The sequence below is a fragment of the Anser brachyrhynchus genome, assembly GCF_964034855.1.
Source record: "Anser brachyrhynchus genome assembly, chromosome: 7".
Taxonomy (NCBI): Eukaryota; Metazoa; Chordata; class Aves; order Anseriformes; family Anatidae; genus Anser; species Anser brachyrhynchus.
The window spans coordinates 40,708,808-40,726,806 of record NC_137701.1 but is presented as its reverse complement, the minus strand read 5'-3'; the positions used below and the strand labels follow the sequence as shown (position 1 = coordinate 40,726,806).

At 44.2% G+C, this 17,999-nt stretch overlaps 1 protein-coding gene across 10 annotated transcripts in view; it reads right to left on the bottom strand.

Moving 5' to 3' along the window:
- Positions 1-17,999, bottom strand: part of GALNT13 (polypeptide N-acetylgalactosaminyltransferase 13) — a 126,107-nt gene that overhangs the window by 42,725 nt on the left and 65,383 nt on the right. For all 10 annotated transcript variants that reach the window (XM_080599441.1, XM_080599439.1, XM_080599440.1 and 7 more), the window contains 2 exons: positions 11,736-11,853; positions 3,218-3,398 (listed from right to left, as the gene is read on the bottom strand). In XM_080599441.1, the coding sequence (XP_080455567.1) occupies positions 3,218-3,398; positions 11,736-11,853 (299 nt within the window). The remainder of the gene's footprint in view (positions 1-3,217; positions 3,399-11,735; positions 11,854-17,999) is intronic.

Here is a 17,999-nt window from a genome sequence, read left to right as displayed (position 1 = left end):
TTATTAGAAAAGCATTTATGTAGAAATACAATGGGAATCTGGTATTATGAGACCGCACAAAACCAGAACTTAATAAAGGATGACTGAATAAAAGAATGGCTAATCCCATGCGATAACATTTATGGTTTGAACTCTATTGCATTGTGTATCGGGTCTGAATTCACTTCTACATCATCTTAGACATCCATTTCTCAGCGTTTTGGGTTTTTTTCTTTTTCTTTTTTTTTTTTCCTTCCTCTTGCAGGAGGATAGAAACCAATTACATTAGTAGCAGCCCAGCCAAATTTTCCATCACGTACTCTATTCTTTCAGCTTTAATTGGGTAGATACAAGTACCAATTATAAAGGGAGACGATCCTGCCTATTTCACACGCAGTTCAATTTCCCTAGTTAAGAAGATTCCATCAGTGCAGTTGCTTTTCACTCACGTCGTGTGAATCCTCTGCCTTTTGTTAAATTGTTGAAACCTGTAGTGCCCTTCCATGAGGTGTGGCACGGGGGCAGATGCCTGCTCAGTCGGCGCTGCAAATGATGACTAAACTCCGGGAGCATTAAGAGCAGGTCTGTTCCTCCAGACTGAGCGCCACTCATCCTCGTGGTGACTCAGAAGAAACAGGCAGTGGAAGACAACAAAACCGTAGAACCACAGAATGGTTTGGGTTGGAAGGGACCTTAAAGCTCTTCCAGTTCCAGCCCCCTGCCATGGGCAGGGACCTCCCGCTACACCAGGCTGCCTCCAGCCCCATCCAGCCTGGCCTTGAACTGGAACAGCAGAAGATGCAAATACTGAGAGGGGACTTCAAAAAAAACCTGCCTTACGATGCAGCTGCCTTTCCTACCTCCCTGCCAGATGGCAGGCAGCACCTACAAACACTTCCCCAAAACACTCAGTACCAACCCAAGCCTCCATTTGATGGCAATCAGTTTGTTGTCACGCTTCCCATTGCTTTCATGCTTCCATCTTTTACCTGCATACACATTTACATATGTCTATCCTTAGTGCACATATAGGTGCAGATATAAATATCTTTTTTTACAGTATTTTCAATTCTTTGGCTTGATAAAGGTTTTCCAGGATAGGCTGAGAATATTTTATGAGCGCATGCTGTGACAGCCACAGGACACTTGTGATAGCCCGTTCAGAAACGAAGAGTTTTCAGACATCACAGCTGATGATTACATGTTGGCACCCGATGACTGACTGAGATGTCATGAAGCCCTGGAAAATCAAAGCACCAAAACAGCTTGTGGGAACAAGCAGGCTTACAGCCTGAATGAGCTGAGGTATAATAACAGTAAATTGTGCTGGAGATGAAACACAAAACTTACAGAGATAATAATATGGTCCGGGGTTTACTTCTTGGTGACAGTAAAAATGTAAACTGATTCTGTTGCTATAGAATTTTAATTGGAAGAAAGTTTAAACGTGGAAGAACGGGAAGATTATCCCAGAACACAAAATAAAATAAGAATAGCTTATATGATCCATGACTGCCCTCTATCACAAACATTTTAGATAATAGTTTATAAATATTATAAAAAATAAAGTAACTGACTTTTGTATGTGAAGACTTTATATATTCTGGCTTTTAAACAGAAACAATTCAGTTTTTATTCACTGCACAATTTTGTGGTACCGGTAAAACTATCTGGAGTGGAAAAAAAAAACCCAAATGGTTTTCCATTTTATAAATAAATCTTTAAAACAAAGATAATATTATAGAGTATATTAATATTATTTTTTCATTTATTTCAGCCAAATCAAATTACATAAAACTATTTGTCTTGACTTATAGGAAAGAAAAAAAAAGGTTTAGCTCAAAATGCCTGCTTCAGGAGGTTGGCTGTGACCAAAGGACTACAGAAATACAGGTGCAAATCAGTCTTTATAGAGAGCCAGCAATGAAGTTACACACTCTTTTTTTCCTGATCATGGCCATGGTTGAAGTTTTTGATTCTTGGATTTGTTCACAGAAGCAAAAGGTTTTATTTCAATTTCTAAGTCTGATTAAAAAAAAAAAAAGTTTCCAAGTCTAATTTTTCAAGTGATCAAAGGAATTTTCCATGAGGAAAGTATGAACATGAAAACTGCCATGTGAGAGTGTTCAAGGAAGTTGTTATTATTCTAAAGACTAAAGCTTATTTAAGAGTTTCATAAAGTAAGCTGATGTTTAAATACAAGATAAAAACAAGTGAAACTAAAATATGATGGCGTTTCACATGTTCACTCTCTATACAAAGCGAAGCAATGGCTCTGCCCAGTGCAGGGAACCTGTGGGGAAGCAACTCTATACCAAGCTAAGAGGAGACATCCTTCTCAGAGAGAGACATCAGAGACTCAGAGACTGACGAAACCTTCACGTCCCACTTCATATTTAAGGGCTCCACTCCATTCAGCTCACTCATATGGAGGCCTTACTTATCTTTAGATAAAAACATCCGAGCTTTAATACATCAACGTTCGGTTATTTCATTAAAATACTTACCCACAATATAGCCCTTTACAAATGTTGGAAGATCAAATAGGAAGATCTATTTTATCACATATAATTGTATGTGTGATGTATGTGACTATAATTGTACATAACTTGCATGCTCTGGGTGTCATACTAAGACAAGTGAAAATCAGTTACACAAGGAAGAAAAATCTGTATATTTAAATGAAAAAAAATCTGTATATTTAAATGTTTCTCCTCAGGACTGATATTTGGTAATGGGGAAACAGCAAGACATGGTGAAAATACTTCATGGCACTTTGATCCCTGCACAGGAGCCCTTTTGGAGTGCAGTGACCCAGAGCATCGCTGCTGTCCTTCCCATTAACATCCTCTGAAGGAACCTTCAGGGACCATAAGAGCAAAAGGACAATCTGGCCAAATGTGCTTCTTAGACTAGATAGGGGACAAAGAGCATTCCTACTTGGTTTCAAACTGGTAAGATAAGAATCACGTTCTCAAAAGAAATCCTCATAATCTTCAGAAGGAGCGCGTTCTTAGCTAGTATTTTTACCTTGGGAACCGAATATGGGCTTTGACACATGGAAAGAACATTCCCTTGAATTTTGAAAATCCCTTGCTTTATGTCACATAAAACTTTTGGTACATATACATGTATACATGTGTACACTTACCTATATGCACCTCATATTGACATTTTCCTTTTTTTTTTGGATAACTTCACATATCATTCATTACACAACAAGAAAGTAATTTCTTACCTGGGGATATTATATAGAAGAAATCTTTGAACTCATCCATCCAGACCTCTGCCAGTCGCCTGTTGTTCTTGTTGATGACGTGCCCCGTGCCACCAGGGAAGGTGTAAGGTGTTGCTTTACGGAAAACGTGGCCAACATGCGAGCAGGTGACAATCTCGAGGGAGCCACCACACTGCCAAATCTGAAATCAAAACATGCAGAAAACGTTGACTAAAACCAATCCAAAACACATTGAGTTTATAGCAGGAAGGACTCTGACAGGTTAGCAGTTATCTCCTGATTTATTTCCCCAGGTCACAGTTCGACAGGGAATTTCAAACAAAAGATTAAGGGCAATAGCTGGGGCACAATTCGTGATAGCAATGGAAGCGCACAGCCTTTAGCTACAACATGAAAGCTTTTGGGAATGGCACACTTGGTTACATGATCTAGGGGGTGGTGCCCCTGCCTATGGCAGCAGGGCTGGAACTAGATGACCGATAAGGTTCCTTCCAGCCCAAGCCATTCTGTGATTCTATAAACATAACTATACACAAATCCCAGCCTTAGAAAGGTGTAATCCTGTAATGGATTGTTAAGTGTAGGGTACAGATGTTATCTGTCTACTTAAGTTTTCCAGGAATACGTAATACTTAAAGAAACAGAGCAGAACTTTTAATTCTGTATCTATTCACATACACATATTTTTAAAGCAAAATTATGTTCACGGCCACCCAAGCAAAGACACAGCAGACCACGGTTAACAACACACAAATAGAAAGCAGCAGAAAGAGAAGCACAGGCACCCTTAACATCACAGATAGACAAGAGAATTTGATGGCTTCAAGTTGTGAGTTCTCCCTTTCCCCTGCTGGAGCCCAAACCCACATTCTGAGTAAGCCCAGTGCCTTCAGTATGACTGCCCAAATATAAGCAATCATTTAATCCTGGACTTCAACACCCTGCTGTTAAATGAAGTAACATATTTTTCTGGCAGCTCGCTAGAGTCTTGGGATGATACACATCAGCTGGTGCATTACCTGCAATCTGTTCTGCAATATCCCGTCTTTCTAGGCTCTGGAAAGAACCAGGGAAGGAACTACAGAAGGCTGCAGGTCCAGCTTTGCATGACTGGAGGCATAACACGGGCAGCTGGGTCTTGATGTGTACAACAGGGCCAAATGAAGATTTGCATTGGGTGCCAGCAGGGTTACAAAACCTTGTTGCTCTGCCAGACAACGTCGATTCCTTGAGATTCGCTCTGCACCAAGTTTGTTGACATTTTTTGGCAACAACAAGGGTTATTACCAACTGCCCAGTTCACTATTGAGGCTCATCCCACCCTTCACTTTACTCTCCGCCTAAGCAGAGAGCAGAACTAAAATTTCCAATACCTCCTACTAATAAAAAGCAGAGTTTAAGGACCATTTGGTGTCTTAAGAACGCTGGTACAGTCTTGTAATTAGAGCTCCTTGACACAGACATAACAGTTACCATAGTAACTTAATGCAGATTTTATTTAATTAGGGCTAGATCATTTTATATAATTTCATTAGTATGCTAAGTGATGTACTCCGCTGGGATAAGCAATGACAACATCAAAATATTCTTGTGTTTAACATCTTGTGTTTTGCAGCTCAGTGACAAGCAGTCAGTTCAGGTGAAACTTCAAGTTGATGGATGCCAAGGAACATACGGCCGCCCCAAAAAGGGAGCACACATTAAAACCGAAATACACGCTGCTAATGTATCGACACAGCACCACAGCAGTCACCCACCGGGCAGGACAGGAACGAGCACAAACAATTGTGGGTGCACTTTAACCCTCCGTCTCCGCCTGAGGATCGGCGTTCCCGCAGGTCCCCCCGACCGCCCTCCTCGGCAGGAAATTCCTCCCACGCTAACACTTTAAAACGTGTGTTCCTGTACACTTTTAAAGCATATTTTTGGCTGCCCTTGGTACAATCTGCTATTTATTACAGTTGCCATAGGAATGCAGATAAACCTGCAAAGTGTTCGGAGGAGAAGGACTTCCATCTTTTCAATATTAAAAAGAAAAAACTTTCCCGAATGCTCACTGGTAAAAGGACTCCTTTCCAAAAGTTCAAATACAGTGGCTGGAGACTGTGGGATTGCACAGAGTTGTGCACAACATAGACAAGATTTACGATGGTATACATTTGATCACACTTCATTGCAAGTACGGTGAATACCAAAACTGTCCCTAACACTTTGATATCGAGGAGCTACTTGTGGACACCACCTCAGGTCAGGTATCCAATTCCTGCCAGGAGTGTTTTACTGACCACAGATATTCTGGTACAAGACTGATGTACCGCATTTAAATTAAAAGAAAAAAAAAAGTTAGAATTCTAATTTTCACACTAAACTATTCATAAACTGGTTACTGTCACGTCATCATTTTTAAGACGCCTTCCTCCTTGTATGAGTCTGAAAATTTAAACAGCCTTAAAAATACAACACCAAGGTTCTTTCCTCCCTCGGAAATTTCCAGCTCATGAGCTCTTGCCTCACAACTGCCGTCTCCATCACTGCATCCTCGCTGCAGGACCTCTCCTCTTGTACCCAGTTCACAATCTCCATCTTCTCCTGACTCGGGAGATAATTTCCAGAGTGCCCCTTGTTGAAATGTGTCAGAGAAGAGAGGAGCTGCCACATTGCCTTGGTCTGGAAACCAAGCTGTCAAACCCACAGCATTTTGTAATTTAGCTTCTGTATATCCATGCCAGACTAATCTGTTTTCTACTTATCTTTTGGCTTACAAATATTAATTCCTTCAAAATTTGTGGTAAGACACTGCACACTATGGAATTAAACCTATGGCTCATATTTGCCCACATAATTTATCCCTTTTTAAATATAGGCGTTAATTATTTAAAACTACCTTTGTTTTCATAGACCTTTGAAAGTCATTCCCATTATTGCACAAAATGAGCGCATTAAGGTCCATCAGATTGCTTTTTGTACAGACTGCTGTCAGGAGTTTTTTTCCCTTCCATCATGTTTGAACACCAAGGTAAAGTCATTTCCCACAAATCTCAGCACCCATCAATCAAAAATGTTTAAGGCTACTAAGAATAATTTGTATGCAAATAAAAATAACACCGAGGCCTTATTCCAAATATTAAAACAAGTAGGAAAAAAATAATCCTGTGGCTTAGCTTGGGTGTTTGTTTATTTTTGGGTGGCTGGAGTACTTATTACCTACGTACGACCACATATGAACCACCACACATGCGGAGTCATCCTTCACAGGTGCATCTCGGCAGCACACTTACAGCAGCTCTGGGCCCAGCTTCCCCTCGCTGCCCCGTCCCTCGGGGCCAGCGGAGCGGGGGCCGGCCAGGTGCTGGCCCAGCTGCTGCAGCAGCAAACCTGCACGGCGCCGGCTGCTGCGCTACCGCTCACCGCCTCCCTCCGGGGAGCGGGGCTTCCTTGCAACTTCCTTCCACGCCAAAGCACGTAAAACCAACTCCCCAGGAGATATACTGCTTTTTGAGGTTGGGATTAAAATAAAACTAAAAAATTTCAGGCTAAAGAGATTGTAAGTATTTGTTTTTGCTGTTCCTATGTTAACGATTTTATTTACTTCATATTAGGAAATAAATATTTACTTACATCAGGGGGATTTTTTGGATTCATTTCTGAATGTGCACTTATTGACGATGGTATTAGATTAAACCTATCTTGTATATTCATAGATCGAAGCTATGGTAAAAATCCCCAGTGATTTCTGCAGTCAGAAAGTAAGTTAACACTTGAGCACAGTTACATTAAATCAGTTAAACTTGTTGGCTGCTATGCAGTGAGGCATAAGTAATAGTTAGGAAAAAAACCTGAAAACTCCGATACCCATCTACAAGATCACCATAATGAAGTTAACCGAATTGGTGTACCTTGAATATTTTCCCCTACACAAACACGAGAATCATGACATACGTAAAAATTAATGTGGACCAAAAAGGGGGGGAAATGCTGTATATTTTAGACTTATGTATACAACTATATCAAGTACAATATATGAGCAAACCAGGCTCTTAAAATCAGTGAGCACAGTCCAGCACCTAAGGAATACTGAAAACCACAGAGCTGTACTTTCCATCTGTCTGCCAGGCGATTAGGGATTTATATACCCCAAATTCCACTCAGCCACACAGAAAATGATTTTCAATGTCACAGCGTACTTCTGAAGATAAAATAATCTCACATTCATGCAACCTCTCCAGCCTCGCGGATGCTGCATCCCATCGTGCCTGTAATTATACAGCGCGGGTCTCCCCGTCGCCCAAATCAGCGACCGTGCTAAGAGCGCTTACTTCGACATGTTTAGCTGCTCTGCTACACCTGTAATTTTGCAAGTGAAAGTAGGGGCCTCCCGCACCATCGGGCTGGAAATTTCTTATCAGTAGTGCTTTGTGCTCTGTGGAAAAGCCTCCTCACCGGCACCCAGCCTCACAGATGTACCTCGGGAGAGCAGCGACCTCCAACGCGCAGCTGCCGCTGCTGGCTCGAGCAGCCTCTAAGCACGGGGCGCTGCGCTAAGTGCCAGGTGGATCACGCACCCCTGAGCCTTCAGCAGTTACTGTGCAAAGTCCTAACAGCAGCCGAACCAGAAAAGCAGAAAGAAAGAAAGCAGACCTTTCAGAGACCAAGCACGACACATCGGTCCATCACGCCTCTTAGGAAATGCACACGGACATGTCTGCATAGCCTGCTGCACTTCTGACATCCACCAGCAAACAAAGGGAAGCAGCACCTTAGTCTTGGTAGCATGTGCATTTGCTTCTTCTAGCCTTGTTTTGCCCTATTTGGATTTTTTTTTCTAAAGAATTAATAATTTATTTTTTTCCTCTGATGGACAGATCATTTTCAATAGCCTGTCTGAAGTTATAAAAGCTCCTTTCTGGCTATAAAGTTTTCAGGGCGTTTTCTGATCTGGAAAAATAATGCAGAATTTAAGAGAAGACTGAAAATGTTCGAAGAATTCTATAAGTAATATATATATACTTATATATATATATATATATATAAAATCTTTAAGAATAAATGACGCTTTCATTAGTGTAATAAAGTTCCGCTCCCCGGCTATAAGAGATTCCTGCCAGGATTTTTTTTTTTTTTCAAATTGCCGTTATTAAAAGACATCCTCCAGAAGGAATCATTAAAGACCGCTCAGCAGTGAGCAGCAGCACAGCTAATAGATGAAACATCGATTTGCCCAGGAGTGAGGAAACTGTATACAGCAGTGCACGTTACCTCGATATCTCACAGGAATCGGGCGGCTGCCCCAGGACAGCCAGACGGACAGACATCCGTCACCTGCCATTACCCCTGCGCTGCCCGTTCAGGCGACAGGGAGAGGAGGAAATCCCTGGGGAAGCCAGGTCTGGCCAGGACTCGGCACCCACGTGCCCCCAGCAATAAGGGGGGCAGGACCCAAGTAATTCTGCCAATCCCTCTCATAATCCCGTCGGGGATAATCCCACCGCCTCCGCTAATTGCCCAGGGAACAGCTGCAGACGTTAGCGCGGGGTGGCACGGGCAGTTGTAACGTGCTGATTTTCAGGACAGGACTTTGGGGGCTTGTTTGCTGCACACCCAACTGAGAGCAAACCCAGCGGCTCTCCCCGTGTTACAACGCCCCGCGTAACAAGACCTGGAGCTGTCCCTGGGGCTGACTCCTACCGCAGCGACCTTCTCGAACCAGGGGCAGTTTCAGCGTGCCCCTGGCTTCACAGAGACGTGCGGGAAGCTCCGTGGTAACTGCAGCTTCGCAGGGCGGCTGCTGCAGGAACCTCAGCAGCCTCTCTTTGTTTCTCATTTTCTGCAGGTGCTTTACATCAGGCACATTTTTAAATTCCGAGGCCTTGGTACCTTATTGATCAAGCTGTACTTGTTGCACTTGACTGCGGGGTTGGTTTTCTTTAAAGACAAAGGCTCTAAATGCTAGGAAACAGCACAGCATGGCCATCTTCCACTTCCAGGGCAATCCCTGCACTGCAAACATGTCACTTCATTTCCATCTGTGACACCGTGCCCTCTTATTAATCCAATGTATGCTTTCCTAGCCGGTAATGTTTCTTGAAGTTGAAGAGGGAAAATGTGAGGGCACAGCACAGCGTTTTCCAGCAGGATGCCCAAGGAGCTGCTTGGAGGAGCCCGAAGGAGCGAGGGAAAGCTGCTGGCCACGAGGGCAGCTTGCAGCAGCAACGCCGTCCGCTGAGAGCGTTGCTTCACTGCTCTTGGTCTGCTCACAGAGTTTGGACTGACATTTCTAATTTAAAGCCGAAATTCAGCTCTCATGACAGCGCTCCCACGGAATTTATATAACTTAGGCCAATCACCGGCTTGCTCACAGAAGCATTGAATAGCTTTCAAATCCGAACTGAAACAGACCTCAAGCAATGATTATTAACGAAAAAAAAAAAAATCCAAGTACCAATTACAGGAAAACCCAGGCAGCAGAACTGCAAGCCACACCAAAGGCGGCCCCCAGCACAGCCACTGCAGCTACCCGTGCCCTGCCGCTGCCGGGAGCCCCGCAGCATTGGGGTTAGGGTCCCCAGGGTGGCCGTGCCCTTCCCGGCTACGTGGGGCCAGCTGCGGCCAGCGCTCCTCACCAGCTCCATCCTCCGCACCCGGCCCCACTCCCTCGGCCCCCAGCAGGAACGCAGCCTCCGGCAGCGCCGCAGGGAAGTAGGAGACAGAAGAGCTCCGTGGAACCGCCAGACCTCTCAGGAAAGGTTTTCAGAGTACGTTAGCATTATTCGGCGAGGGGGGGCATTAGGAATGTCCTATCTAGGGCACGTCTCCAGCACAGGCTGGAAGCCGAATACATGCTCACACGCTGCTCTCAGCAGATCATCAAATGCTTTCCGCCAAGAAGAATCTGTTATGCCAGGGAGTGGGAAAAGACCACGGAATTGTAAATTATTCTTTTTTGTTGCATTTACAGGGCCTGGCTGAAAAATGATCGGTGTTTGTATCTTTGTTAACAAAACCAGGCACTGCCGGAAGGAGCACACAAAGAATCAGTTTCCATATTATCCATTACGCACTCTGACCAAAAATCATCTCGTCTGTCTCTTTGTATTAGAGTCAGTGTTTCAGGGATTACCCTTTTTACAATGAAAACACAGTGTTCTTCCAAAAAAACAGTTGAATGTTTAGGCTAATGAGAACAGGACCCTTCCAAAGTGAAGGCCCAAAACTGTTTCTGTAAAATACTTTCTGGAAGCGGTAACAAAGACAAGCAACAGCAAATTGCTTCAGGATTCACCCGGTCAGGCTTTTACATGCATCAGCATTTCTGATTTTTAAAATTTCAGCACATGAGGTGAACTTCACTTCACAGAAACCATTCGCTGATACTAAGTGAAAAGTGAACAGTACTAACATGCAGATTTAACACAGGAGAGGCACATACTTAATGCTTTAAAGCAGTGCTATTCACTCTCTGCTTCATGGATCACTTCTAACGACACAAGAAACAAGTCTACTATCCTACAGGCTTAAATTAAAAATATGCTCCTATACAGAGGCCCACATACATCCAAGGAGCATTTTTAGTAGCCTACATACCAACAAATGTTGATTTGAGACATTAACACTCAGAAGAAGTCTCTCTACCTTTCTATTTTACTGGAAAGTGAACCATGTATAGTTAATAAAAAATGGCCTGAAAATGATTTCAAATTCTCAGTTGACCTCCTCTAGAAATACGTGCTTCACAAAACTCTTCAAAGTTGTCTCTGTCAATAGAAAACATTCCACCAACCCCTGGCTGAAGACAAAAGAGGAAAAAAATAAAAAGGAAAGAATATATCCATGCTGTTCTATGGGTTTTGGATAGGTATAACAGGTTTTATTTTGCATACTCACTTAAAATGCAAAAATTGTGATACATCAGAGATGTTAAGAGTCATTTTCAACATCCTTTCTAAAAATGATTTACTGAAGACTCAGTTTTCCAATTTTCATTTATGCCTTGAGGACAATTGCTAAATGCATTTCATTCAATGAGATTTTCATCTTGTCACGGACAACATACCTATCCCTGGTAGAAATACAGTCGCTTCTCTGCACGATGTGAAATTTCTCTGTGTGCTTGGATCCCACACAGAATAAAAATCCCAGCCAGAAATTGCAAGTTCATGACAGCATACTCTTTCAAAAACTTCTGTTAAAACATGTATTTTTTTAAAAACTATACACATTTATACTTTATGTCAGTTAGCATTTGCACCATCTCACAGAAAGCCTTGCTTCTTTCATACAGAAAGATATTACTAACATATTTATCATCTCAGAAGTGTAGAGTAGAAGTTTCCAAATAGTAATAAAATGTTTCATGCAGTAAAAAGGACCAAATGCTATGAGGCATCCCCAAACATCTTCAGAATTAAAATTAACCCATGACTTGCATGACAGCTAAAACACAATCACCCTATCTGCAGAGTAGCAACTGTTACAGCAAAACCGTGTTTGTCGACAGAAAATGAAGGAAAACGGCAATTACCCTAAAAGACATTTCAAGATTCTCGCCACCCCAGATATCCATTCCTGCATCGTAAGTTCCTATCTCTTCAAAGTAGTTTCTGTCAATAGAAAATAGGCCACCAGCCATAGTAGGGGTCCTAGTTGAAAACAAACAGAAAAAAAAAAAGAGGAAAAAGAAAAGAAAAGAAAAAATACCTTTTGAAAGACACTGTGGAATTTATCACGTGACACTACAGCACACATCTCCCCAGACATTTTGACTGTAAATATATGCTATGCACAGACATAAGAGCCCCCCCGGTGCCAGCGAGAGCGCTGCCCGAGCGGCCGGGCTGCCCCCGCGCAGCCCCGCACCGCCGCCGCGTCCTGCCAGAGCCTTGCAATGGTAAAGTGGATGGAATTGTGGCCTGCTGCACCCAGAACAGCAGTGTAAATCCAATCGGAAATGCTTAGCGCAGAGAGTTTAATGCCTCAGCTTTGCCTTAGAGGGAGACTAAATGTGCATAAAATTACCAGGCATAATCTCTCTTAACAGGATTATAAATCCTTACAACAGGCAAATCCAGTCAGAGTGCAACTTCTCTTCGTGTAAAGATGTCCTACTTCCCTGTAAATATCTGCTCTACGTGTTTGGGGGCTTTTTTTAGCGCTCAGTGCCCACGCTGGAGGAAGACTGCTTCTTGGAGCCTGCAGGAGCACAGTCCCGCGCCCCTGCCCCGGCCTGGACTCCAGCCTGGCCCCCAGCCTGTGCCAGCAGACCCCCAGCACCCCAGGGGAGGCCAAAGGGCTGCTCCCGGCCCGGGCTGGGAGCCACAACCCTGCCACCGCAGCTGCCCACTGCTGAGGGAGGCCTAAGGCTGCCCCAGCGCCTACGGGTACGCATGCACGTACACGTGCCGGTAGCTGCGGCCTGCAGCCATTAACAAAGGGCTCGGTCACAGAAACACACTCATTTACTCCATGATCTTGTTTAGTGAATTGCTTGTACATTCTGCTAGGAATAGTTGCTATTCAGTGGTCAGATTAGCACAGACCTCTGTCCCCTGGACCTGTGCAGGGGAAGCGTGAGCAGCACTTCTGCCCTAAAGCACAGCTTCCACCGGAGTTCATGTGTTTGGGGACTGCCTTACGCAAACGCCATCCCAGGATTTTTCCAAAAAACATCAGCACCAACAAGAATTGGTTGTGTGCACTTCCAGAAAATTCAGTAAAATTGGAAACCAGCCTGCAGTCAGGAGCAGAGGCAGGGGCAGAGCGGGGCGAGCTGGCACCCTGCAGGCACCCCGACACTGCCCAGCAGGCCGCGTGCTGCAGGGCCATGGGGCACAGCCGGGCTGCGAGCAGCTCCCGCTCACCCCCAGACCTCGGTCAGGGCAATGTGTCTGCTGAGCAATTACCTTCCAGCTGCCTATCGCTACTGCCATTAAAAAAAAAAAAAAAAAAAAAAGCACAGTTTAACAGTGAAATAACACCGGGTTTACCCACACTTTGTTTCTATTTTTCTCTCAGCACCCACAGCTCGGTTAATTAGCCGGCTGGCATTGGGATGCAGCTGAACCTTCACAGGCTTCAAAGCCGCTTCACTGCCCTCACCTTGCATGAGTGAGATGGCAAATGCCACTGGTGTGGCACGAGTAAAGCCATCCCCACTGCTCTGGGACTGAAACCCACAGCCTGTGCCCCCTGCCCTTCCTCTTCCCCCCTTCAGTTCCTTCCCTGGAGGAAGGCGGTTTGCTTGAATACCATCAAATTTTCCATTCTTGCAAAGATTCGATGTAAATGATTTTTGAATGATGTAATTGAGTTGTACATCAAGATCAGGATTCTTCTGAAATGCCATAGGCAAAAGTTTATGAAAAATAAAGCAGTGTTTCCCAAACTACTTGCTAACTGAAATTGAAAGTGCTGAATTTCAGACTGTAAAAATGTAAGTAACTCTGTATCGATATGTGCCACAGATTCTTAAATAACTGAAATGTAGCAGGCAGGACTACTCTCTGCTATGTAAATTTAATGTTGCATAAACAGATCTGCAGAGCTCTCACTGTAAAAACAGCTGAAACAGTAATTTTAGCAAAAGGCAGGGTTTCTACATTTTTTTCTCAGCTTTTTGCTTATTAGCTATATTTTGCCTACTTGGAGTCATACTAGCAACTACAGTAATATGTTATGATTAATGCTAATCATCATTCAAACCCACTTCTCATTTCATTTTGGAGATACGGTCTGCTTTTAATTTCTGTAACTGTTAGCAGCAAGCAGGATTCCCATTCCTGTACCTACATCTCTAACTTCACAGAAAGACAGCAGTGCAGCAGAAGGGGGTTTTAACAACCCTGGTTTTGCAGCATCCCAAAGATCCCCCAAAAGCCAGCCCCTCGCTCTGTCCCAGGACAGCCCGGAGCAGCCCTGGTGGGACTCCAGACCCTGCTGCAGCCGGGGGAGCTGGGCTCAGCCCCCCATGGGGCTGCGAGTTGCCCACAGCCACCCGACATCACCTCCCCTAAGCCCTGAGCCCCGTACATCGGCTCAGCGTGGTCCAAAGTCACGTCTGTACATGTGCATCTGTACGGCGGTCAGCGGCTCGACCGCTGCTCAGCGAAGCTGTCAGGTGCAGGAACGCTCCTCAAGCGATGGTGGGCAAGGCCCTTGCTTCCTGCTGATCAGTTCAGCATTAGTCCTAACTAAATGAAGGGCAGGTATGGAAATACCCACAGAAACGTGCTGTGAGAAACATTCTGTGGTTTGATACTACACTGCGGATGTAAGACGAGATGTTTGTAAATCGACCACGGCACAGACTGTTTTCTAGTGCCCCTGGGAAAATTACAGAAGGAGCAATGAGTTCACTTAATGACAAAACGTACAAATATTGGCCAAGGATTTTTCAGTGGAAAAAGAGGAAGGTAATAATGCAAGTTTTAACAAGACCACTGGATTTCGCTGGCACTCTCCACGACCATTTACCACAGCAAGGGAGATGACCGCATTGCCCAGGACTCCGTTTCAGTAATTCTCAGACCTAACCACACCCACCTGAGCACCCGCAGGAAGCACCTTTACTGCACGGCTGTCTAGGGCCAAAAAGCCCTATCTAGAGCTAAACCCAAGGACTGTTCCCCAGGCAGCGAGCAGGGCGCTGTGCTGGAGCCAGGCTCGGGGCCAGGGCCATCGCGGAGCTGCCGGGGGCAGAGCTCCGGCTGCCAGCTCCCCCTGTGCACGGGGCAGCCACCCAGGTCCTGCTCCCAGATAGCCCTCTGGGAACAGAAGCCAGCTTTGCACTTAAATAACACATTTTGAAAAGGCCTAACCATTTACAAAGTGTGCAAAGCAGGAGGTTAATCCCGTGACAATCGCTGGAAGCGACTGCATTTACTTTGCATGGCAACAAGATCAAATCCTTGAGGTGCTTTAAAACAGCAGGGAACAGAATTCACTATTCAAACCAAAGGGCCTGGGTGTGTATCCGCCCACAGACGTGAGCCCTGAGGGGTGCTGTACCATCAGAGTATGAAGCACACCTCGCAGCACTGCCTGGAAGCCCCCCAAGCTCTCCATCTCAGGTAACGTTTGCTCTCAAAGCCAAAGATCGCACTTGATTTCTGCAATGCGCCTCACAGAATGAAGTATTTGTCTTCAACAGCTCTGTCTCTATGAACAAGTTTTTCTTCAGGTATTTCTTCCAAATATTTCCACTTCCTACTCTCACTTTATGGTTTTGGTCCTAGCAAAGATACTTCACCATCTGAAAGCTCCCCGATATTCCTTCTTTTGCTTCTGGTCATTATACATGTAAAAAATTGTAATTACATTAAAAAAAGAAAAAAGGATGGAAATCCCATTACCTAACGACCACTGACTCCTACCCGTCTTCCGTCCTGGCTGGGGGCACTGAGCGGGCTCCGCACTGTCAGTGTTGCCGCCCCTCACCTACCACTTGCAAACGGGAGCATCTGCAACCTGGAAACACTTCTGATACCTTCACAAAAACTGTGATTCTTTGGGGAAAGGTTACCCGCTTTGACTGCTCTGGGAAAGGTTACGCTGTCATGGTGTTAGCTGACCTGACAGAACGCTAGCTAAAGGAAGAAGAACACGAAAGCAAGAAAAAGGATGTTAAGTGAGTGCTTAAGAATCAAAAGAAGAAAATAAGGGGGGAAAAGTGCTATGGGCTCACGTGTAAAGCCCAGCAGCTGCAACAGCGTACGTGCATGTACCTACACCAGAACCCGTTTTGTCCACGGCAAAGCTTTGCTAATTAGTATGGGAGGCACCTACGCATTCCCACCATTCTGTTTGCTGAAAGTATGACAAACAGCCTAACTTTTCTAATGGATTCCAGTAAGAAAGTTCTTCTACAGCTGTACCGCATGACAATTAGCTGTAGGGTTTTAACATCAGAGTCACTGAATTAATTAACCTTTTCGCATCAATTCCAGAGATTCCAGCAAGGGCGGATGTTGCAGTTGACTCAAACACCTAACTTACGTCTTTAACTGTTTCTTAATTCCATAAGCAAACAAGCAAGCTGTGTTTCACACCCACTAACTAGAAAGAACCTGGTACCTTCTGAGAACACCGCATGGTCTGTGTTCAACTTGGCATTGGGATTAATGGTCACAGGGTACAGGATGGCTGAGCTCTGTTCATGCCAACTAGGGATCTCTTAGCAGCAAGCTATTCTGGTCTTTGTCATAAAAATGTATATACAATAATAAACGTTACACCCAAACAATGAATCCTATATAAAATAATTCAAAGAGCCACAGAGGGGGTGGGGTTGGAAGGGACCTCAAAGCCCACCCGGAGCCACCCCTACCATGGGCAGGGACCTCCCCCAGCCCAGGCTGCCCAAACCCCACCTCGGGGCAGCCTGGGCCACGGCCTCACTGCCCTCATAGTTTGAAAACGCATGCACTGTGATATTAAATCTAAAAGAAATGTTAGGAATCTATCGATGTTATTACAAAAGGTAAAAATTTGAGTAATTTTTCCAACTACATGGCTTTCTTAGTGTAACAAAAAGCAGAATTTGAGTGCAATGATTATATTATGCATATGCACAAACAAACATGTAAGTCAACAATTTTTATGTATTCTATGCTTTTTCCATTGACTACAAATTAAAAATATGAATGCATACATATTTAATATATGTAAGACTAAAATAATGTTACAGAATGGTGAAAGCAACATAAAACAAACAAAAAAATGAAGTCATCAATTTGTTTCTAAATTTTTGGTGTGGGTTACGCTTTTCTGTCTTTTCAGCCTCCCAATTCTTGAATAGTCAGGTAGCAGTGGTTGCCAAAAACGTTCTGAACTTAGCTGAAATATTATACCTTTTCTCCTGGGATGCTGAATTTGCTATTGTGTTTGACACCTTGAGACTGATTTACTGCTACAATCTCTTGGACCGCTTTTGATAAGCATTTGCAGATACCAGCTAGCACTGAAAGCAGCTGATGCCCTCCTGAATGTTATTTCCTAGATGAAGTCTGTTTCACCTCCGCCCAGTTTCCACCAGGTGCCGGTGTTTCCAGATGAAATCTCACATACCAGTTTTGACTCGGAAGGATGAACTCAGAAGGTTTGGGGATGGCAAGGGTTTTGTGGGGGACTAAATTTTGTACCATAACAGAGATGCTCGGATGATCTGTTTGCGTTCCCAGTCTCCCTGGTCAAGTAAAAGGGATGCATGGCAGCTCGTCTCCGTCAAGGCTTTGCCTTCACTTCTCATTTCCTGCATCCGTAAGATGCTGGAGCAGGGCAGCTGCAGCTGCTTCTCGGGTTCCCCTCCCACCAGGTAAAATGGGAGATGACATGGGCAGTAGGGAGCATCTCGTGCCAATACAGAAGAGAGCAAAATTTCTCCCCTAGGTGGCCAGAAAGGGCATCTGTGTCTAAAAGCTAACATTTTGTGTCTCAGCCAGCACAATTACACATCCCTGCAGCTACCGCTTCACTCTGAAATACTTGTCAAAGGGATAATTATGGAACACGTTGCTCTTGTCATTAACTTCTGGCTCCTTCACCCCCACTCTGCTCACTAACACCCATCCTTACCAGGAGAAGTCCCAAAACGCACAAGCAATCACCAGCTACAAGCTGGCAAGGAAAAAATGAAAAGCTGCTTTTTCTGTTTGCTTGTTTTAATAACTTTAAAAGTCAATTACATGTATGGTTCTGGATTAACTTTAAGTACTCCTTTATTTCAAAATAAGGAAATATGAACTTGGATTTGCATTTCTTTCAACCCCCCCTACATCTGTGAATGGATCCG